Source organism: Pagrus major, chromosome 8, assembly GCF_040436345.1.
Source record: "Pagrus major chromosome 8, Pma_NU_1.0".
Lineage (NCBI taxonomy): Eukaryota > Metazoa > Chordata > Actinopteri > Spariformes > Sparidae > Pagrus > Pagrus major.
The window spans coordinates 3,467,484-3,491,792 of NC_133222.1; the positions used below are offsets into that span (position 1 = coordinate 3,467,484).

Consider the following 24,309-nt stretch of genomic DNA (forward strand, 5'->3'; position numbering starts at 1 on the left):
GTATTACACACTTTGGTTGATATGTGACTGCCTCCTTCTTGTACTTATCTTCTTTGATTAGAGCTCGAGTGTTAGGGATCAGGGCTCTCGCTGAAATTAAATGTTTCCCCGTTCCCCCTCTACAATGTGTTTGTGTATGAGACCGTAACGGTAAATATTACTAATCGTACAAAAACACCATAAAGGAAGAGATACATGTGGTGATGAAAAACAGGCCTTTCCATCACTGCAATGGCGAGGATGGAGGGGACCAGTTGATCTCACCCTGTCCCCACCACTGCAGGCATGTGAGACAAGCTGGCTTTGCTGATAATGTCAAAGCCATCTATTTTCATGCAGTGTCTGAGGAAAGCTGTGTGTACCGAGGCTGTTAGGGGCTGTTTCTCCCCATCGCTGTTTATTCTGCAGAGGGGCAACGCACGTCAGGAATACTGATCCATACGAGGCAAAAAGGGACGGCTCAGGCAGAGTGTAGCCTTATGCATACATATGCACACGGCAAAGCGCGGCAACACCTCACTCTTTCACTGCTCTCTTTTTTCATGTGACTCATGAGAGTGATGCCAATTCAAATCAAGAAGGGCAGGGTATGTTTTTCTCACATCTGACTGACAATATCTGATCAGCTGCTGACTGAGGTTGCCTGTTAAGCTCCTTTGAGAGAGGAAAAAAAAAAAATTGGATTCTTTATGATGGTTTGTTCACATCACACATGAGGGCACATATAGCACATACGGGGAGATATTCTCCTCACAGAACAAGAGCTTTCCTCAGCAGTGTTCAGATGAAGGGCAGCAGAGACGATACAAAAAAGATAAAATCAAAGATAAAAAAACGACTTCTTTACATTCTCTCTCTGTAGACTGTCTTTGATCAACTTGCATGTTCGTGTACATGCCCTTTAATGAGATTTTTGAGAAGTTGTGAGCGTAGAGGGGGGGCAGAGTTGTTCTAATCCCCTTGCCCTATATTTATTTAATCTGGGCATTAGTGTGTGCATGAAATAAAATGTGTGCTGTTCCTTCTGTGATAGACCTATACACTTGACGTTGAAGGCCTTTATATTGACTACAAACCTTCGTCAATATGTAGGGTTCATATTTAAAGTATTGGCTAATGACCTTGATACAAAGCCTACGCTCACTATTTACCGTTAAGTTCTGCAACACGGCGTGCCAGGATTTTAAAAATTCAATATCAGGCTATAAATCTAGAGACCTCATTTACTAATCTTGGCAAGATACACTCAGATATGCACATAAATGTACACGGCTTCCATGGAAAATAGTCTAAAGCCCGCTACTCTATATTCAGCTGACAACACAGCAGAGCAGCTCAAGCAAGTTAGGTCAAGTTGCAGGTGAAGGAGGTTTTTCTCACAAGGGGCACTGTTAGTAACTCTGGGCTCATTTCTCAAGATGTCACTCTTCCACTCTTAACAGGATGAGAGAGAAGACTGCAGCACATCAGCAAACTCTTATTTCTATTTCCTATCTTTTAAAAGCTTCTTCCAGCTCCGGTCCATCTCCTGATAGGACTGCAGCTACAGCTCACCTGTATCCATTCTGGGTGTCGATGCAGGTTCCCCCATTAAGGCAGGGGTTACTGGGGTAGGAGGAGCAGGGTTGGTGGGTCATTTCCCTGGCAGCGCAGCCACACACGGCCGAGGATGTCACCTTTACTGACACCAGGGATAAAGCACCTGAGTCTACCAGGGTGGGCCAGTCGCTGATGCTTAACTGTGTGGAGCAGCCGCCCGATGTCTTGCAGTCTGTGTGCACACACTCATCTATCTGCACCTGGCTCACATTCAGACGCAGCAGCGACTGCAGCTGCAGAAAGTCGGAGAGGGGAAGAAGGGAGGAGATGAGGGAGACAAATATGGGAATTACAATAATCGTCAGTGAAGATACAAGTACTTGTATCTCCAATGTTGGTGGTGAGGGGTAAACAGAGATATAGATTTGAAGGGATAAAAGACAAAGGCGAGGCCTAATCTACATAAATGCTTTTAATATTCTGTAACTGGTTGTTTTTAAACAGAGCGAGACACATAGTTAGGAATGACAGAGGAATCAAAATGATGCAGAAGCCATTAAAAAAAAGAGGCAACATAGAGAAGAAATGAATGGGAGAGACAAAGAGACATGACAGGGCCAGGCAGTAAACAGACAGAAAGTTGGTGTGAAAATAAAAGGGCAGATAAAAAGCTGTTATCTCTTCCCCTCAAGCTCCCAAGTGTATCACTTGATATATGAGCATTGATCTTTATCTATCAAACGGGATGGTATATATACCTTCTTTTTATGTGCAGCGAGGACAGCGTGCAGTTTCTCTGGGCGTAGGTAGCCATTATCAGTTAGCACATAGAAATGGATGTCCACCGTGTTCTCCTCTCTGTCTGCCACGCTGAAAATGTTGATGCTTCCCGTTCTGACGGACAGGGTTTCGGACAAGAAGTCCCAGAACGTCTCCAGCCGACTCTTCCCCTCGACATGAGAGTCGATAAAATCTCTCGCTGTAATGCCTGGGGGAGAAAAAGAGAGCGGAGGCTCAGGCAATAAGAACTACCGACTCGTCAATGACAACTTCTGAGTTGATCAAAGTCTGCTGAGTTCCTGATTCCATTAGCACAAGAGGTAGCCTAACATCTCCCTCTATCGATCCTTTCCCCTCGCCAGATCATCCATAAAGTGAAGGAGTCATGATGCAGTCGAGGAAAAATCGTTTATCTCTTCACTGAGATAAAGTTAGGGTGTCTTGACGAACAGCCTTGTACAAAATATTTTAATGACCTGAAAATCAATCACGTTTGTGGTGCCACCTACCAATAATATCTGGAGGATGCTGGGCAGTCATCTTTAATCTCCAAATATGATAATGACTCGGAGTCAGAAGCATCCATAAAAGCGTTCGACTCTGCTCGCCGAATGGCTTTTTAAATGTCAAGGACTTTACCTGACACTTCCAAATTGACCTTTATAACTCCAATTTGCTCAGAGAGACTGACAGTGGAGGAAAAAAAAGCTTTTAACTTAAACTTCAGTGTTAAAGAAAAAGATGTAGAAAAAAAAACTATTACCAACCAGCACTGTGAATGGTTTGCTTTTTTGAAATGCTTAGAAATGCTAAATAATACAAGTATAAAAATTTCTCCTGACAGCCTATTATTTCAGCGTTAACTGGATTGACAACCTGATAATCATTCAATGAAAAGTACCACTTAATTCATGCCTGTGGCAGAATGTGTTTCTTTCAACATCAGCTTCACAAAGAAATTGAACAACAGCAGCAGCGACAAAGAGCAAGCTTTCTATTATGTGGGAAGACTGAAACGGGGAATCCAATTGAAAAACTATTAAACTCAATATTGTCTTGACTTATGGTTGTTGGGGGTCATGCGGAGACATAACAGGTAAAGTCAGAGTTGAATCGCAGCATCCACCTGCACAGCTGCAGGCGCCCAATGATTCGAGATTAACACAGTGTTTAAGCCAACAGGTGACTCGGTGTTTCTGCAAACCCTTACCGGTCAAACGCAGCGAGGCGGATGACAGGATGGCCTTTTCCAGCAGCTCCCTGACATGAACCCTGACCCCTGAGATCACGTCGGGCCACACCCCATCAGACACCCCGACCCTCAACCAGTAGCTGCCTGCGGGAATGTTCTGTCGGGCCGTCAGCGCTCCTGAGCTCTGGTTCAGACTGAAGTACCTGAGAAAAACAGAGGAGCTGTTAAGTAGGAGAGGACAGCTTTAGTGGAGGATGAGAGAAAGAGAGAAAAAAAATGGCAAGGAGCCTTCTTTTGTTTCTGAGATCTTGTTCATGGGAAAAATACCTGACAGCTGGCAGACAGACAAGTAGAGAATCGGTCAGCAGTACCTGGGTTTACTCCAGCAGGAAGTGAATATAAATTGACTTTGGAAAAAAAAAAACAAAGAAAAAGAAAAAACGCCAAGAAAAAAAAAAAAAAAAAAATCCAGCAAATTCTTTGGCTCCAAAAGAGCTTGATGGTTGTCATGGTAACTGTCAGGATCTGTTATGTGAATAAAACAAATATGCAATTGGTATTTCTAATCTGATCTTGAGGGTGTGAATGCTGAGTAGCTGCACAAGGTCCCTGATGGAGTCACACTGTGCTTGCATGGGCTGTTCATCTCAGCCTAATCACACAGGTGAACTACGATTTGCTTCGTTAGATTAAATATGATTGCATTCTTCCAGATATGCGATCGCTATTGACGGCTGCGATTAAAGTCCCTTTCGGAAAAGCGTAGCGTATATAAAGGGCCGGGGGAATTGGATCAAAGCTCAGCTGAAGTATCTGTTCGGCATGTTTCGGGGCTCGTGTGATATCATCGAGAGGAAAGGCACCTTGTTAGAGAAATACATCCTCGACGCTGAGTCCACATCTTCTCTTTTTATTTTCCAAATTCTACACTCTTGGCAGTTCTGCTGGTAACTGTATTGCTTTTAGCACTTGTACTTGTGCCGCACATTTGGAAATCAGCATGTTTTCACAAAGAATTAGATGCATTTTAACACAGAGCTCTTACTTGGCTGCACTTGTCTCCAGAGTGTAGGTCTTGTTGTCCCAGTCATCAGGATCTGGGGCATACACCTTCCCCAGTGCTGCATTTGCCATCCTTCCTGTTCAAGGTAAACACACACACACATGGTCACACACACACACACACACACAGACACACACACGCATTGATTCTGTCTGGACAGAATCTGCTGATGCCAACACTTATCTTTTCGTCCCCCTCTTCTCCTTATCTTGCATTCTTGTGTTCTGTTCTACTTATTATGCTCATAACTGTGGAGCCCCACTGCTGGAATGAATAGTCTCTCAGTGCTCCACTTCAGAGAGCGTGGAGCTTAAGGAAGCAGGGCTATCTCAGTATGGATTATGTTATTATCGACCTGCAGTGCCAGAGTACTGCAGCTGGGTAAACAATGGCAGCCTAGATGAGTCACTAGCGCTCCTGTTTTCCACAATTACCAAAACTGCCATTTAGCTGAGTGTGCGATCAAACACTAACAAACCAACGCTTCTAACCAACTTACCCGGAGGGCAAAAAAAAAAAAAAACAAACTACAAAAATAAGAAGAATCACAATCCTTATCATAATGTGACGTTCAGAAGAGGTTTAGGCAAAGGGCTGGCAAGGGAGGAATGTGCTGAGGGCTTGAGAAAGGATTTGACAGCGATATTACCACAACAAAACACTGTGAGAATGTAGAAGGAAGAGTGTAATTATGAATTCCAGACTACACCGAGCAGGTATAGAGTGAAACTTTTCCCGTCAGCTATAGCCTCAGTTTCCCCTCTTCACTCAAGCTCTGCCTGCAGACAAAAGCTCTGTAGCGAAAAGCAGGGGGCAAAGAGAATGAAATGAGGGGAAGCGAGCACACTCACCCTTGCGGCTATGCACATAGACATCTTTCTCTCCCGCCTGATGGGCGTTATCATTCTGGTCGCCAACAGTGATGGTGAGCGTGTTTGTGGCTGTCATTGGTGGATCGCCGCTGTCGATCATAATCACCGGCAAACGTATCTCCGTCTGTCTCTCCCTGTCGAACCTCCGCAGGGCGGTGAGCGTGGCAGAACCGTTCCCGTGATCCTGTAGGTGGAAGTCAATAGAGTAATGTGGGGGCAGAGAGAGGAAGAAAGGAGGCCCGTGCTCTGGGGAGTCTCTGTCCACAACCTGAAGCAGAGTTGAGCTCCTGTTGAGCCAAACCACTTGAGGCGCCGGACTGTTTTCCCACAACACAGGAGCGTAGGCTGTCTCCAGCTCCGGCCCGTTGTCATTCACGTCAAGCAGCGACAAGTGGACCGTAACGCTGCCAGTCAGCGCCGGGGTACCCCGGTCTGTCGCCATGACAACCAGCTCATAACCTGCCACCGTCTCCCGATCCAGCCGCCTGGCAACTGTGACCACGCCGGCTCGGCTGACTGCAAAGTGTCCATATGGGTCGGACTGAGGGAGAATGCTGTACAGAATTTCTCCATTCAGGCCCGAGTCGGGGTCAGCGGCTGACACCTGAATGATGCTGGTTCCAACGGTTACGTCCTCAGGTAAAGGGGGGAGAAGATGGGAGCTTGGGTCAAACAAGGGAGCATTGTCATTCACATCCTCCACTTGAACCAAACAGTGGATGAGGCTGGAGAAGTCCGAGTCCTCCACCTTGATGGTGAGGTTAAACCGCTGCTCTGCTGGCTTCTCAAAATCCAGTTTCTTCTTCAGCCTCAGAATGCCCGTCTGCTCCTGCCTGTGGCTCACCATGTAGAAGTGTTGCTCTGGATCTCCTGCCACCACACTGAAGGCCAGCTGTCCGTACGTGCTGGCGTCAGGGTCCTCGGCGCTCAGCTCCAGAACGGGAGCATCTTCGTTAGTGCTCTCAGACACACGAGCGCCACACCAGTCCTCTTTAAACTTTGGCACATGGTCGTTGATGTCAGTGACCACTATAGTTGCGGTAGCTGTACCCGTCATACCCCCGCCGTCCCGGGCCTCTACGACTAGATGGTGGCTGTCAGCGAGCTCCCGGTCCAGACCCTCTGCTGCCACAGAAATGGTGCCGGTGCTGGAATCAATAGTAAAAAGGTCTGCGTTGTTTGTGTTTTGTGTATTCTCAGTAATCCGGTAGGTGAGGATTGCGTTCTGACCCACGGCTGCATCGTCGAAGTCTAACGCCGTCATTTCCGCGACAAACGTTCCCGGAGGGGAGTTCTCCTCCACGCTACCATGGCAGTTGTCAGGCGCACACGTGAAGGTGGGAGCGTTGTCGTTAATGTCCCACACGTTGATGATAACGTCCGTAAAGCCAGTGAGTCCCTCGCCCTCTTCGTCGGTTGCCATGACAACGAAACGCCAGACGGCTCGCTCCTCTCGGTCCATGGTGCGCTGGGCGTACATCTCCCCCGTGATGTCGTTGATCATGAAGTGTGACTCTGCCCCTTGGCCATGGATGGAGTACCGTATGGCGCCCTGGTCTGCATCCTTGTCTGGGTCTGTAGCTGTCACCTGCAGAGATAAAGACAACTTCCTAAGTAAATGGATATTCATTCATCCAGTCAAAACCCAAATGACTGCTTCCTCTTATCTGTTTCAGCCGTCACCAGGGTCTTCTTTGCTTGTGGATTTTTTTAGACAGCCCGTTTAAGTGCGCACACTTACTCCTGACCACCTAAATTAAAGCAATGAGCTCTGATCAGACATGTTTCGAGCATCTGGCCTCAGAGTGTCTGACAGCCTTACTGCTGAATTTCCCCACACAAGATCCATCACGACTGTAGAGGAATGATAATTATACTATTATACTATACTATTTTTTTTAAAACTATGCTAGTTGTAAGCAATACTTAGCCTCTGCATACAGCTACACTTGCTGTTGATTTAAAAAAAAAAGAGAGAGAGAGAGCTCTACAGATATTCTCAGGTCTACAGATTACAGTAATTACTGAAAGAAAAACAACAATCATCTCAGCCTCTCACCTGTAGTACAAACACTGGTGACCCATCGAGCTCCTCTGTGACAGATCCATAGTACTCATTCATGGAGAACACAGGCGCCTCGTCGTTCTTATTAACCACAGTAACCACCACGGCCGCGTAGTCTTCCCACTTCCCGTCTGAGGCCAGGACCAGGAGCTTGTATCTCTTCTGCTGCTCATAGTCCAGTGGCTGTGCAATGAAGATTGTCCCCACCTCTGGCTCGATGTCAAAAACACCACCTTTGTTGCCAGATGTAATCTGGTAGCGCAGCTTGGCATTGGCTCCTGTGGCAGGAAAGATAAAATGCACGATTAGGAAATGTGAAGTCACTGATTCTGCCAATAAAAAAAGCGTTTTATAATAAGGTTTGGGCAATCTGAAGTTAAGTATAGCAACATTTTTAAGAAGGTAGTAGACTTATTATCCCTCCAAGTCTCTGCATGCTGAAGAATTGTTGTTTTTCCTGCTTTCACTATTATCCCAGCAACAACAGAACGGCAGGAGCCCAGGGGTATTACACCTCATTTCCTCCGAGGTCTGACCATTAGTAGGTTTTCATGTATCCCTTTCTTGTTTTGATTACTTAATTAAATGGAAACGTTGTACATCGTCTCCTCAGCTTTAATCAGATACTAATTAAGAAAAGAGTGCCGAAAAAAGTAAAAGGGAGCACGAGAGTTAAAAGCGGCATACAGTAATGCGCTCTGATAGGGCCCCCTGGGGAATGATTCTGAGGCCCATCGAGAGAGGGGGTGCTGGGGGTAGTTTTTATTAAAGAGGAAGTCAATATCTGAACTTATCTGCCGTGTCTCCATGGAGACCATCCAGTCCAACGGTTTAACACTGGAATAGATAAGATAATCTCCTGGAATGAACAGTCTTCGCTTTCAATCATCCTGTTGGGTTAAAGTAGCTGCAATCCCATGTAAATACACTAATCTGTACTATTAACACAACCCCAGCTGACAAAGTGCTCCCTGCCTCCCACAGGGATCGGGGCAGGCTTTACAGCAGGCGAGCCCAGGGTGGAGTTTTTAAACAAGACGGATTGAGCGTAGCCTCTCAGACACAAGTGCAACAGTGTTGCAACTTTAATGTTGGGGGTTGGTGTTATTCCACAGCTATTCATCATTAGTGCCGCAGCACAGCCTAAGCTGCACCCCCGCTCGCCATAAATACTTGATTAACGGACCTAAACATGCCTGATAAAGGGATGTTAGGCTACCGCTGTACAGAGGATGAGCAACTGCTTTATTGGTTAAATCCCGCCCACCTACTGTGTGGGAGCGTGTCACTCTTTTTGGAACATATGTGCTACAGTGCATTACCAAGCACTTAAATGACTGCAGCTAAATCTAGCACACCGCATGATTTCAGCAGAGCTCAGGCCAGATTGGGAAAGACTGCCCGCAGGGTCACTTTATGCATATTTGCTACAAATGCAGGCCATCTCGCAAAGAAAAAAAGGTGCCGACTTGGCAAACAACTCACTGTTAAGAAGCTGACTGATAGACTGCCAGAATATTTCTGTTATTTCAAGGAAGACAGTCTGATGAGAAATAAATAAATCTGGTAACTGCTGTAAAGTTTTAAAGCACCTCGCAAAAACTTTTTATATTGGTTTCCGGATGGCTAGCTTCTTTGACCTTTATTTTCAAGAGAGTGGCATCGGTAAAATCTCTCTGTGGGACCTTCCTCAGCCCGCTGCCTCATCAAGCATACCTTCATCCTCATCATTAGCGCTAACGGTGACAACAGCCAGGCCCACATCTGCATTCTCGTCGACGCCGACTTCATACAGTCGCTGAGCAAAGACCGGTTTGTTGTCGTTGACGTCGCTGATGAAAACCCTCACATACGCTGTGTCTGCAGGAATGACAGAAAGGCAGAAGATTAAACGGCACAGCATACACACACACACACACACACACACACACACACAAACACTTCTCCAGACACTGTATGTGTGTGTGTGTGTGTGTGTGTGTGTGTGTGTTCTCCCTCCATCTGTTTATTGATTCTACAATTCATTGTCACTCTTTAGTGGGGAAGAGGCACTTAACCCCGACGCAATGTGCCTCATTCACATGGAAATCAGAAAAAAAAACATTATTCACTAAGAAGTGCTGTAAATTACATAAATTATTCATTTTGTCAAGAGTGTATTGTTTTAACAGTGGTAACAGTTTTCACCAGAAAGAATAACAGTAATGGGGCTAAACCTCTTCAACAGGCAGCGTTTTTTTTTTTGCTGAGCGCAGATAAAGAACGTCTCTACTGGGGAGGTTAAATATTTATAAGATGACAAGTGTTTGTGTCTTATCTGTGCCCTCCTCATTACGCTGTTTATTTCTTTAGTTAGAAAGAGTAAATTATCCGCTCACAGAAACACATGGGTGACATGTTAATTTGGAGCTGCTGCAGCGTGAGATGACGGTGGAAAGAAGGAAGGAGGCTCTCTTTTCTCAGCTTTCGCTTTTTTTTCCCATTTCCCTCCTTCTTGGTGTGTCCCAGCGGTGACACAGAGAGAGACAGGTAATGTTTGCAGAGGAGATGAGCCCTTCTGGATGTGGGAGATTCGTAACACGAGACGCAGCTAAGGCTCATTCCAAATGCTAAGCAGATCTGGCAACTCCGGAGAGAAGGCTTTACTGCTCCGAAAACATCACCCTTTACCCCCTAATACCCTCTTCACAAATATTTGGCAAAGCTCCTGAATACAAAAGTCATATTATGCCACTCGGAGAAAAAAAAAAGAGACTGTGGTTCTAAGACTGCCAAAATGTCACAAAGAGAACATGATAAACAAACACGGGCCGTACCGGTTAAATATTGAACAACGAAAATTAAAAATCAGACGGAGGAAGAAAAAAAAGAGGAGAGGGTTGTAACAAAAAAAAAAAAAAAAGAAAGTGCCAAGAAATCTCTGAGCTATTTTCACATGGAACAGAGTGAAGCTGTCTAGTCATGGCAGTGGAATAAATCAAATTAAGATTCATTTTTCAAAGTCAGTCCCAAGGTATAAATGAATGTAATGTCATGCCAGTGCAGTCTGTTTAAAACACAGCGCACAGACGAAGAACTCCTCGTAGATGAGTTTTCAGTATTTCCCTGTGGGCTCATGGGGAATTAACAATGCTGTATTTTCATGAATGGGACTCTGCACCGGGGCCAGAGGTCACTTCAAAGTTAACTCCCAGCCAACTTATATAGTTTCTTAGGGAAACAACAACACAAAAAAAGATTGGGATCCACTGAATTTAAAGTAACAGTTAGTGACATAAAGTAATAACCCTCAGGTGGGTTGAGAATTGTCTGTATGGAAGAGACTGACATTTTTCGGATTATTCAGTTTCTTGCTGAAAGTTAGATGAGATGATTGACACCCGTCTCAGGTGTGTCAGGTAACTGTGAAGCTACCACCAGCAGGCTCAGCTTAGCTACATCGCATTTACAATTATAATATGTGCCAGCATACAGACTGGAAACAGAAGAAAACAGCTGGCATGACTTCAAGATATCATATGCCAACATTTCTGTATTAAATTAAATTGTTAAAACCCAGAAAAATCCACAAGTTTATTTAAGATAACGATGAGTTTTGAGGATGAGAGTGAAGAAGAGAGTCAGACAATGAGACTTACTGTAGCGTGAATAAAACTGTAAAACAACAATTTACGCCTTGCATTACTCACACGATTTTGAATGCGCAATCATTTTGTGTTTATTCACCCAAAACAGCCAGATAACTTTACTGTGCATTAGCCGTAAGCTAAGCCTCTCACTAAACTCAGCACTCATGCAGTTCTCTTCTTTTTTCCCTCTCTGTAACGTTACATTCATGCTCCAGGATCGCTGCTGCAGTCAGGTTGATAAACAGGAGTGAAGATAAATCGAACTTTTTACACCAAAAGTTAAAAAGTAATCTCTGAGCTCTCCTCCCGTCAGTAAACCGTCTCCACACCAGAGCAGAATCCAGTGTGTGAGCCTCTTTTCAAGAAAACAAATGTGCCTCTTTCCCCAAGATGTCAAAATATTCCCTCAGTGACATGAAGCAAAAATCCAGCCGAAATGTATTTCTAACCTGAGTTGGGCTTCTTGTTCTTGCCAGGTCGTGCTGACTCCTGCCCGTCTTCTGACTGAACTTCCAGCAAATAGGAGCTGCGGGCCTCACGATCGAACACAGCTTCTGTGTAGATGATCCCATGTTCTGGGTCAATGCGGAACAGATGATGGTCGCCGCTGCTGTCGCTCAGCAGAGAGTAAGTGATCTGTAGTGCCAGAGGGAATTTTGGAAATAAAGCAGTATTTCTTTTGAGCAATAATTTTGCAGAAATAGCAGAAATTAAAGGCTTTTGTAGCTGAAAAATGTCAGGAGGTCTCTATCATATTCCCACAGTCTTTCTTCTCATTACAGACAAAAACAGATCAATGCTTCTTCCTTCCAATGCTGTCAGAGTCAGTCACACAGCTGCGATGGCACAGTTCCCAAGACCACTTTGAAAACACTTTGACAACTCTAGCGCAAAAGCTTCCACACAAGTGGGATTGTGGTGTGATGTTACAGAATACTCCTTCTAGCATGGAGTCTACATGGTTATAAATATCTTTAATCTGTTGTTCCTGCACGTCAAAGAAGATAACCACAAACCTCTCCATTCAGACCGAGATCTTTGTCATGCGCAGACACTTGTAGAACCGAAGTGCCTATCTGGGCTCCCTCCGTTACCGAGGCCTCGTAGATGGAGGAGGTAAAAAAGGGCACGTTGTCATTGACATCTTGGGAGAGGAGAGAGATTTAGCAGCAAATTGATAATGTGTTAATTTCCAGATTGTAATTAGGTAATAAATTCTCCAGCATCCTAAGCTGTAGCAGCAGTAACTGTGCACATAAAAGATTTAGGGGGTTGATTTTCAAGTGCAACACTGCTTACTGCAGCTGCTGACTTGAACTTTCTGGATGTTGGACTTTTTTTCACCAGCAAATGAACCTAACATTATACCTAACGGCTAAAAGCCAATCAAATGATCATTTGGCCTCGGAAAAATAAATCAGCTGTTTTACACATACAGTACAAAGCAAAAACAAAAGGGAAGTTATAGACAAAGACTCAGATATTATGTATACATGTATAAAAGTTACTATAGATGTTTTATTACCTTTTCAGCTCACTAAACTGACATTATATGACATTGTATATTGATTATATACTATATTTAAATCATACATATCAAAGAACAAAGACAGTTCGAGTGAGATGAGTAAGAGTCACACCTGTTATGTTGATATAAACTGTAGTGAAAGCAGCGAGAGGCACTGCAGCAACATTTTGCGCTCGAACCCGGAGAGAGAAAAGGGGCGTGGTCTCGTAGTCGAGCGGCTCGGACACCAGAATGGACGCGGAGCCGTCTTCGCGGTTGGGGGAGAGGTAGAAACGAACTGGCATGTTGGTTTCGGGGACCATCCCGTCCTCCAGGTTGTAGGTCACCCTCGGGTCACCCAGCTGAGATGTCGCCTTGATTGTCTGAAGATGAGAAGTTAGATCATGATTTTTGCCAGCGCTGAAAGCCCGACAGGTTGAGGATAAAAAATTACAGAGGACTGACGCAAAAAACAGAAAACAGCCCTGAGCTGAGAAAAAGCTCAAAAAGCTCAACGGCTTTGAGCTGCTAAAACACCAAAAGAAGGTTTTTATTCTGGGCTTGAGGGAAGGTTTTCAACTTGGGAAAATGTTCTGATTCACTTTCTTGCCAAGAGTTTGGCAATACCTTGCACACGCCTGTGAGGCTTAGGGGCCCGTGTCCACATAGCTTTTTTTGGGGGGCAGAAAGGGCGCCTGGCCTGGTGGAGCGCTGGGATGAAGAAAAAACACCGCACGCTGGTCTTGTCTCTATGATAACAATATCTTAACAACCACCGCTGTATGATCGACACTGCCTCTTTGTTTTCTATCTGATGTTTTTTTTGTTTGTTTTTTTACCAATGAGCACCAAACTGAGGATGCTTGCTTATCCTATGAATGGACGATGAGCTTAATAATGGTGATGGTACCGGCTCCAGCTATCAGCCACAGAGCAAGGACGATGTGGGTGCATGATTCATAAGAGAGAAAAATACAGTAAATATCATCGCCTCGTCCAGGAGAAAGAAAAAGTGCGGTGGTGACGTCCCCAGCACCTTTTCTGAAAAGTTAACATTTTCAACTAGAAGCACTCAGAGGCACAAAAAGGCACAGCGATCTGAAACATTTGGGTTTTTTTGCTGCAGACGCTTTCCTATTGTGAACAACTGAAAAAAGCCGCTGGCACTGGCGAGAAAAACGCTCTGTAGACAAGAGTCCTAAGTACGAAGCTAGAGCTGTGAGGCAAATTAGCTTAGCTTAGCATAAAGACTAGAAACTGGGAAAATGCAATAGAGCTCCTGGTAGCCATATTTTCATACTTTGGTCTGAGACAGGCGAGCTGTTTCTCACTGCCTCAAGGCTTTAATGCTGAGCTAAGCCAACCAAGCTTTTTCACACACGAGTGTGCCATCAGTCTTCTCATCCAAATCTTGCAAGAGAGCATACAGGTGTATTTCCAAATATTGTTGCACTACTGTTGTTAACAAGGTTTTTAGCTTGTGAGAGGTCAAGAAACATCTTTTCAAGCTAAATAAGAGGTTGGTCTGACAGTATTTCATGTTTTGCAGTCAGAAAGAAGCACAAAGTACATCAGATTTTGATTTAGTCTGACGACAGTAAGTAGGCTGAGAGTCAGACTTGTCCTGGCCCTGAATGAACCTCTCATCTCACAGTGAATCCACTTGTAAAAACCTTAAAAAAAATGTTTTGTGCTCTCCAGATTGACAGCTACGGTGTATATACTTTTCACATCAAAGGAGACATTTTGGATTGACTTAATTAGCCCGGAGTCATGAAACTTGCTAAGCACATGCAATTCAACGTCAGCTATCTCCTACAGCATCAATCTTCAAATAACGTTTACAGATTTTCCCAGCGCACTGACAAGCTGCGAAGGCATATTTTTCAGCCCAAAGAGAGCACATTGTCTGAATTACACACAAGAATGTGCACAAATGCAAGGGAGTAAGTAAACAAACACTCAGACGGTTCAATTACAGCAACTCAAAAATGGCAAGGCAAAGAAAAAACAACAGAGCAAGTTACGTGCAGACAGACGTACCACTATGGGCGTATCCCTGGCCGTGTTTTCAGGGATGACGACACTGTAGCTCTCCTTCTCCCACTCCGGAGGCTGGTTCTTCACGTTGGTAATGGTGACTGACAGCTCCACGGAAGTGCTTCGGTTTCCCCCGTCAGTCGCTATGATGTCCCGCGTTATATAGGTTCTCTGTGTCAACAGTAAACAGTTTATTCAGTCAGTTATAAATGCACTATTTTAGCTCAGTTACAGTATCTTGATGCAGAGAGGATTTCTAGCCAAGGCCAGTTGGAAAGCTGTGTGTCCCTGGTAAGGCTCCTTATTAAAACAAGGTCACAACATATCATTACCAAGAGTACATTAGTTAAATTTAGCACATAATAAATAGTGACATTCTCATAGTGTTTTCAATAATTTACATTACATTACAGTCTATTTAGATGTGTATGTGTGCGTGTATATGTTCCCTAACTCATGGCAGTATACTGTACGTGTATGTGCATAATATTTATGAGCAAGAACTTGTGTTAGTCGCCAAATTATTATCAGGGCATTCAGAGCAATAACAATTAACTGATAACTGACAGAAGAGAAGCAGCTGTTTGAAATTAAATTCATTGTTTACGTACATTTTCAGGCAAAACATTAGAAAATGGTGTTTCTTTACATTTCTTAAACTAAGGTATTGAAAGAAAAAGCGTTGTTTGGGTGTTGGTATCACAAAATCTCAAATATCCAGCGCTAATTTTAAGTACGATTGAACAAACAAATGTACGATTATTACAACCGATTACTTACTAAATGTGTATAATATACAGAACTGGAATATATATGCAGTATATACCTGATGTATCATGAAAATAGTATTAACATTACATAATAACTGTTAAATCACCTTGCTATAATTGGACTAACACACGGCTTTGTCTCTTTCCTGCTCTGCAGCAGTAGAAAAGGTCCTGCCTAAACCGAAACTTGTTGTATGAACTCCACGGCAGAAAATCATTTAATTAGGCAGAGAAACAACAGAGGCAGCACGGTGAGCCGTCCAAAATTTATTAAGCTATAATTCAGGTTGCAAAAAAGCTCCTCTCCTTTTTTTTTTTTTTTTTATTGTGCTTTAATTGAACCACTAGGAAATAAGGGGGTGAATTTGACTGAGGAACTGTATCTCATCAAGGCGGACACTGCAGGGAAAGCTGAAAATTTTCCTTGAGAGGTCATTAGAGTATTTGATTCTGTTTATCTAAATGAGACAATGTGTTACATCAACATAACACTCTCAGCAGAGCGAAGCTTCTATAAAGCCCTCTAAAATGCCTCCTCTGGCCCCAGACGAGGTAATTTTATTTAATTCAACCACTAACAGTCAAAGATAATGCAAGTCATAGTTAAACCACTTTGTTAATGAAAAAAAAAAAAAGGCTCAAATAAGAATCCTTTTGTTACGATGTAACAATTCAACCATCAGCTGCATTATTCTATTAATGCAAATTGTGGCCCTAGCAACTCTATTATTGTGCCGCAGTAGCCAGATAAAAAAAAAGAAATCTCACTTCACTTCAGAATTACATTTTCTATTCCTGGGACAATCCAATTAATATTTTGTGAACAAGTACAACTCTTTTCCAAAAGCTTGATACCAGGGAACAAAGATTGTGATCGGCGACGTCCAATATGGACCCAGCAGCTGCCGGCTTTTACAATAAATTAATGGCTGACTGACTTTGTGGTAATATCCAACCACGGTTTAAAATTAAATTTGCAAGTAATGGTATCAGATCTGAAACATGTGGTTGTGGTCGCAACCTTTCTTCCGTATTCTCCACTTAATTCTGTGTGCGGTTGTACTGTACAGTATGATGACACTGCATTACGCTGGCTGTGGCCCTGCTGTCTGAGAAACATAAGAAGTGCTGCTGCTGTGCAATCTCCTCCAAATTTCAACTGAAAGACTGCAAGTCAACTGGGAACTCCGTTTGCACACTTTACTCTGAAGTTCGGTGTGAAAATTTGTCCTTCGTGATTCATTGTAATCAGAAACTGTGATGAGAAAATCAAAAAAGAACAATGTCTCAGACCAACAGAGACATTTAACATTTAATGAAGTGCTCCTACAAGCTTAGTTACAGCACACAGAATGTGGGATGATTCAAATAGCTTCTGAAACCACTTTTAAAATATGCAACAGCTTTGTTCAGCGAGGTTTGGGGCTTAACACTTTCAATTTTACATGAGTCAGCGGCAAAATTTCCAAAGACTTTTAACACCAGTGCACTAAAAAGTATACTAAATAATAAATAAGTCTCCATAGTGCTAGAGCAAGTTTCTGGCCAAAGAAAAACATTTAGATTTGAATAAGTGAAAAACAGGAAGGCGAGAGCTGATACACGGCAGAAAAGATGAAAGTCTACAACACAGCGATCAAAAATGTAACAAAAAAAGAAAATGTGTTACATCACCGACACTCACGCGATCACAAAATTACTGTAGCTGACAAAGATAAACCAGTAAAGGACAGCGTGTGAGTCGTGTCGAACAGAGTTTCACTTTTGAAAAAGACCGGTTTAATTCATCTTGAGGGACGCTGTCTTTTTTGCAGCAATTTTCCCAAAAACATACGACTTCAGTTTTAAGACAAGCTGTTCGCACGGTGGTAACCGTGCTCTGCAAGTTGAATCCAATCCAATTTTTTCAGTTAATAACTTCAAAAAATACTCATCTAAAGCCGTTGCGTGCTGTCAGTCTCCTTATCAAAGTCTCAGATGATAAATTAAAATTAAAGTCTTTAATCCATTAAATCAAAGCCGGAGTATTTAAGATGGGTCCTGCTTTGTGATAGTTAGCATTTTAAAAAAACCTGTGCCAAGGCTCTCGTTTTTTTGACAGCTACTGCGAATTAGGGGACTTTTCTGCATATCTGAAGTCTTTAGTAACAGCGGAGCGAACAGAACTGTGGTCATCAATTAGAACCGCAGGAATTCCAAGTCGTTAAAATCTATTTTTAATCATTTGTTTGGGCTGAATCGGTCTCCCCGCGTCTTCGTCCTCTGTGGTCGTTCCACATGCGGCACCTCTGTGAGTACACATACCCTAGATTGGAAGTAGCAGACGGAGGCACTTTGAGGTGGCGTACTCATTAACTTTGTTGACACAGACCCAGAGGCTGCCATGTGATACAGACAGTGTGTGTGTGTGTGTGAGTGCTTGGTGAGAGAGAGAGAGAGAGAGAGAGGGAGGCCGTTAATAACTGCTGACTGACCTGTGATATGGGCTGGTTAACATAGACCCATCCAGTGACAGGGTTGACCCGCAGGTACTCAGGCTGCTCCAGGGACATGGAGTAAGCGATAGCTGCATTAGTGCCAAAGTCATCATCGTGAGCCGCCACGCGAAGGAAACTGGTACCGACCAAAGTGTCTTCTCTCAGGAAGTCTACGGGGGATAAATAATGTATGTGCACTCAGTTCGCTTCGTCTAAGAGTAGAGACTTGTGAGCCTGAGGGCAAGAGGATGCTGAAGGTCACACTGTTATTATGCAAAAAATGATTTAGTTTATTGACAAGGTATTTTCTTTTATGTCTATTTCCAATTTTCTCACAGAGATGCAATTCATTAAGCAAGGGTATGAATGTGATCTCATATTCTTTCCCAAACAAAACTTAATCTAGAGGCACATTTACTGCATTTATGCACTAAAACACGTCCTCAATTTGGTCAAATTAAAGTAAAACTTAAACTTCCTACCTCAGCATCTTTAAAGTCCTTGATATGCCTACATGATACAATTTTTTGTCCTACAGCTGCATCAGCTTGTATCATTTTTATCCAACACTTACACTCATAACGCAGATTCTCAAACTTGGGGCTATTATCATTCTGGTCCAGTATTTGGATGGTGAGCTGGCAGATGCCTATGAGCGGCTCCTCCGCCCAATCAGTGGCCGTTACTGTAATTGAATACTCTCTCTGCCGCTCCCTGTCGAACCGCCGGGCTGTCACAATCACTCCTGTAAATATAGAAGAAACGTGCACACATGAATACATATCTACGTATCCATCCATTCAGTGATTCTCCAGTTCACCAATCTATGCATGCATTCAACCATCCATCCATCAATCTATCTAACCATCCATCCATCCATCCGTCTAGCTATCAATCTAACCATCCAACCATAAATCAAGGAAACAAGCAAACAATTATAAATTCATTCTGAGCGAGTCAGCCATTCCCTTCAAGTACAGCGACTTTGTTATTAAATTTCGAGATGAAGAAAATAGAGGCGAAGTCTTAAAGGAAATGACTGACAGAATAACACGTCAACGCCACGTGTTCGGACTTCGGATCAGCTTGTCTATTCTCCTTCCCCCTTTTGTTATGTAGAGTCATTCTTATACACTGACAAGTCACGTCCAGCCTGGCAGGTTTAAACGTAATGAGGATCGATCGAGGCAGGTTTTGACTTCTTCAAAATATCAATTTGAAGAATGTGAACACTTCCTGCCCTCTCGGATCAAAGTTCATCTTGACTGACCATTAGGAATGTCAATTACCAACAGCATCAACATGCAGCGCTGTCTATCTACAGTAAACTCTGCGCTCTATATCTAATTGAGGCTTACTTTCATCCAGACAAACCATGACGGCTCTACCTGTGTCGGGATGAATTCTGAAGGCGGGCATGGCGCTGTCTCTGTGCATTAAGCCGTATTTGACTTTTCCATTTGCTCCCTCATCTGCATCCACAGCATGCACTTGCAACACAAAAGTCCCCGTTGGCTGGTTCTCCAGCACTGAAGCCTGCTCACGATATTGCTGGCACTGAGATGAAGAGAGAGGAGAAGGGAGGAAAAAAGAAGGAGAGAGAGACATACACAAGGAATTATTCTCATATATGACACTATGTTGTCGAAAATACGTTACTTTAATGAGAACGCAGATTTCAAAGAGGATAAACTCATTATGTAGAAGGTCAGTATGCACACACAGGGAGGTACCGAGCATGAAACACAATATAGAAGTTATAGATACAATAGACCACATCTATGAACATGAAAACACTTGAGCAGATTCCTTTTGAAGAGCCAGCAGTGAACAGCTTTGTCTTAGCCAGGAATCCATCCTCCCCTAATGAATATATGCCCCAGATAAAGAGCCGTTCTCTGGAGTCCTTCCTTTATTTGAAATCAGACATAAATGCTCGCAACTCTTTCAACAGAATGGCCATGAACATAGAAAAACAATAGGCGAGAGCAACAGCGAAACAGAGATGGATCAAAGGAAACGAGCGAGCACATGAGGATAGCGCTCGTGAAAAAACAAAAAAACAGTCAAACACTGTACTGCACTTGATGGTGCTGTGTTTTTCCGGGAGTATAAAGTAGTGACCATCACACCTTTGATTATTTGGGATAAGAATAGATGTGTAAATCGATGCATTTTAATCGCGGGAAGCTGAAAAAACCTTTGATGTCTGGAACAGTGAGCGTCTCTTTTCCCTTGCCGCTCCTAAAACTGACCAATCCCAAGTTGTGTAACAGGCAAGATGGCTGCCTCCACGAGGAATTCATCTTTTTTTTCGCTTTCGATGTAGTTCTTGCATAAGTGTTAAAGGAAATACAATGCAAGGCTTCATGGGAGGTGATGGCACAGACAGTACGGCCTTGTAGATAGCTGCTCATAAAAATCACATCATGTCAAACAGAAGGTCACGCTAGCCGAGATAGTTCTGAGGCGCAACTTGATATTTAAAAAGTTGCCTTCCAGGGACATCCAGCCCCACCTGAAAGACCGCCGGAGCTGCTTGCTCCTCATGCATATGTCTCCTGCTGAAGTTCAAGTCATACCTAATTAGGGTGGAAGTTAATTAAACAGGTATGGTATATTGTGATGATACTGCACTTTTTTTTTTCGTGAATTAATTGAATTCCCAATGGAGCGCCTAAAGATAGAGTGGGTGTGCGGGGCTAATCAGAACTCTTGGGAAAACAGAGCGGAGAGAGACGGAGGCCAGGGAAATGAGAACGCCAGGGCAAAAAGGGAAAGAGCAGGAGAGTGGGATGAAGAGAGGGAGGAAGGAGTGATGGACAGAGAAGATGAGAGAAAGATGGAACAACACTGTGAACGCACGTTCTTTGATTAGAGACAAAATACTCGCTGTAAGCTATCGTAGTTTTCCACAATTGTTCAGTGCAGTTTACACACAATCACACTTGTTCCTAATAAGATTAAACCAACTGAACAGAGTATAAGACAGTTCAGAGGCGCACGGTGGGCACAGGATACTGCCGATACCAACAATGGGTGCAAATCTGAGAGGCAGAGGTGGAAGAGTACATGAAGGAGGTGGAGGAACGAGAAGGAAGAATGTGAGGACGAGGAAAAACAAGAGCGCGAACAATAGCAGTAATTTCAAATGAAAATGTGAGGGGCAATGTTCTTGTTCATGGATTGACAGTGAGGGAAGCGGGACAAAGAGCACAACAACACAATCTGAGAAGGACAATCAGAAGAGGACAAACAATTTTTGTTTTTCTCGCCATGAAATATTTTATCGAAGTCGAAACCATTATTATTTTCGCTGTATATATATCTTTTGAACTGCAAGACTGTGGGTGAAAGGACTTCTGTGTTCTCTGAACAGCAAGTTATTGTTGACAAGGCCATTCGACTGTGTAACGTACAGCACAGAGTTGTTGAAGACAATGTAAATGTTGAAGGAATCAACAGTGTCAGCCTTTCTACAATTTACCAATTAATTTACCTCCTAATGCAAAAGGGAACGCAAAGATCGCCAATGTATGTAAATCCATTGCTTACAAACAACTTATCTTGATCGATTTTACTTAAAGTGAGTGTTTGTTTTTGGATTTGGATTCAGTTTTATGGATGACGCTTGGTTCAGTCTGAAGAAGAGGAGAGGGAGAGGCAGGGACATCATTGGCCAGTGTGCCAATGTGGAAGTCCCTGATCAGTATGAGGGGGGCAGCACGAGCCTTTCTGCAGCCGTGAGTAATCGTGGGGTTTTTCCACCACCATCATTCCACTTTAGGGCGATATAACACTGAACATCTCAACACAGTCTTTGTTTTCACGGTGGTGTCCTGAAATGTTAGTGGTTCAATATCAACCAGCGATTTTGTGGTATTTGTTTTCCAGTGTAATCCCCCTTCCCTCAACTCAATATAGGAATTTTTTTCTCTGCATGCCGGTGAAAGGTCTATGACCGGAGAACACCAGGGAAAATCTCCTGCAGGCATTAGACCTGACCTGCAGTGACACAGGTGTAGGAGTCTTGTCAAGGCTCGATCCAGCACACCAGAGGGTTTATCCCCCGTTGCCTGGAAAAAGAGACCTTTGCCTGAGACGTGATGCTGAGGCAGAATGAATCCCTCGTCTGCATTACTTGCAGTAGTCACAGTGTACAATATGTTCTGTAACAAGTTGTGAATGTACATTTCTTATATATTATCTGAAAATGCATTATCTGTAGCTACATGTCCTTGACGCGGTGTTTTCCAATGTTAGAGAAGACTTTGAGCACAGATAAAATGGTCTCGAGGTGATTTTTTTGGATTTTGCCTAAAAGAGCCAGAGGTTTTGTAAATGTAGTCTGAAGATTTGGTTTTTGGTTTTTGTCTTTGTGTAAGAAAGGGTCAGGGTTGGTGGCAAAAACAAAGAATACAACTAATAGTTTAAAGGAATTATTAGACATTCTGGAAAATACACTTTATTCTAGCTTCCCAGGAGGAAACAACTACCCTTGTTCTTGTACTTAACAAAAAAATGTCACCAAAATATCCCACATATGAGCTCTGCCATCTGGACCTGGTGATGTCACTTGGAGTCAGAGTCTGTGCAGTAGTGATCAGCTGGTGGAGCTAAATTAACGCGGCCAATCTTGATCATTAACTTCCTTTTAATAGAATCAAAAACACATATTTAAACCAAACTTATCAGAAAAAATAACACTTGAACATCAGCGTGATAAGAACTACCTAAAGTGACAGACACCATCTTTGGGAAACATTTTATTTTTAGTCCATCTGTCACATCTGCAAATATGGACGGGGCAGGAGTTATAACACAGATCCAGCCACCTCGGTTTGATCAACATCTTCTGGCTTCACTTCTGGGGAGCTGTCATGTCATCCATCTTTATATACAGCGATCAGCCAAAACATTAAAAAGGACTGACAGGTGAAGTGAATAAAATTGATCATCTTGTTACAATGAGACGTTCTGCTGGGAAAATCGTTGGTGCTGGCATTCATATGTAAGCCATTTGATATGCACCACCTTTCCAAACATTGTAGTACACCCCCTCACAGCAATGGCACTCCCATATATCGACCCTCCAGCAGGATGTGACACCACATTACTCAGGAATGGTATGAGGAATAGTTCAAGGCATTGACCTGGCCTCCAGATTCCCCAGATCCCAATCAGATCCACAGGACACAAGGGGTCTCACGCCAATGCCCTGGTGCCAGACACCACAGGACACCCCTGAGGTCCTGTGTCCGATCTATTGAGGCTTAGACACAGGACCGCTGGTGGTGCCCTGTGGTATCAGGCCAGTCCGACACCCTGGGCTCTTTGTCCATTCCTCTGGCGATTGCCGCAATGTCCTAATGGGGCGGGTCACTGCCATCAGGGATTGCCATTGCCACGAGGGGGTCTTCTTGCTTACCAACAGTGTTTTGATGGGTGGTGCATGACAACTGTGTGGACCCAGAAGTACACTGCATTGTAAGGAGTTGATCAATGTTGTTCACGTGACCTCTCAGTGGTTTTAAAGGTCTAAACATGCTAATAAGCACGCTCGTGAGGTGCCAGTAGGTGGATTATTTTAACCTTGTGACAGAGCCAATGCTACCTGCTTCATCCTGTTTCCAGTTTTGATGACAAGCTAAGCTAACCAGTTGTGAGTGGTAGTTCAATATTCTCCACACAGAGATGGTAGTGTTATAAATCATGTCATGTAAATCTTAGTAAGACAGCAAATAAGTTCACTACCAAAACTATTCCCTTGAAACCAACTAAAATTTAATTAAAGGGAAAAACCTGGGTCCCATTCTCATAGTTGTTGCCATTCTTAAAAAAAAAAAAAAAATCCTCACCTGCTCAAATACAGGTTTGTTGTTGTTGACATCATCCACTCCGACGATGACCCGTGCGGTGGAGGAGAGAGGGTGTGGCCCACCTGACGCATTGTCGTCTGTGGCTGTTACATTCAAGACGTATTCCAGACCTTGAAGCTTGGGCAGGGGAGTGGAGCGGAGACGAATCAGCCCTGCAAAGACCACAGACCCATTAAATTACACATTATAAAACATCGTCCCTCCTAACACAGTAAGCAGTACCATTCCATTAGTCATTAAGCAGGATGTTATTGCCACTGTGGCCTCGCATGGTGAAGGATGCGCTATCAATAAAAACAGAGCAGAAAGTAAATGCAGACTGGATGTTGTTGTTCTAGAAGTCGGGAGTGAGATAGCAAGTAGTGAAAAATCCACCTCAGAACTCCACGCAATGGTAAAAAAATCTGATATGCAGGCTAAATCCAAAAGCAATTTCACAGTGGTGATTTTGTCACATTTTCTAATCTAATAATTGCATGCTCTCCTCAAAAGATGC

At 43.5% G+C, this 24,309-nt stretch overlaps 1 protein-coding gene across 1 annotated transcript in view; it reads right to left on the bottom strand.

Annotated features, from left to right (window-relative positions):
* LOC141001527 (neural-cadherin-like) overlaps positions 1-24,309 on the bottom strand; it is a 95,104-nt gene that overhangs the window by 23,182 nt on the left and 47,613 nt on the right. Inside the window, exons 8-22 of the mRNA XM_073472628.1 lie at positions 23,793-23,965; positions 19,323-19,491; positions 18,509-18,679; positions 17,932-18,104; positions 14,691-14,858; positions 12,781-13,030; positions 12,157-12,284; positions 11,590-11,776; positions 9,228-9,371; positions 7,506-7,789; positions 5,426-7,034; positions 4,557-4,650; positions 3,530-3,714; positions 2,298-2,527; positions 1,555-1,832 (exon numbers count right to left, since the gene is read on the bottom strand). Of these exons, the coding sequence (XP_073328729.1) occupies positions 1,555-1,832; positions 2,298-2,527; positions 3,530-3,714; positions 4,557-4,650; positions 5,426-7,034; positions 7,506-7,789; positions 9,228-9,371; positions 11,590-11,776; positions 12,157-12,284; positions 12,781-13,030; positions 14,691-14,858; positions 17,932-18,104; positions 18,509-18,679; positions 19,323-19,491; positions 23,793-23,965 (4,243 nt within the window). The remainder of the gene's footprint in view (positions 1-1,554; positions 1,833-2,297; positions 2,528-3,529; positions 3,715-4,556; positions 4,651-5,425; positions 7,035-7,505; positions 7,790-9,227; positions 9,372-11,589; positions 11,777-12,156; positions 12,285-12,780; positions 13,031-14,690; positions 14,859-17,931; positions 18,105-18,508; positions 18,680-19,322; positions 19,492-23,792; positions 23,966-24,309) is intronic.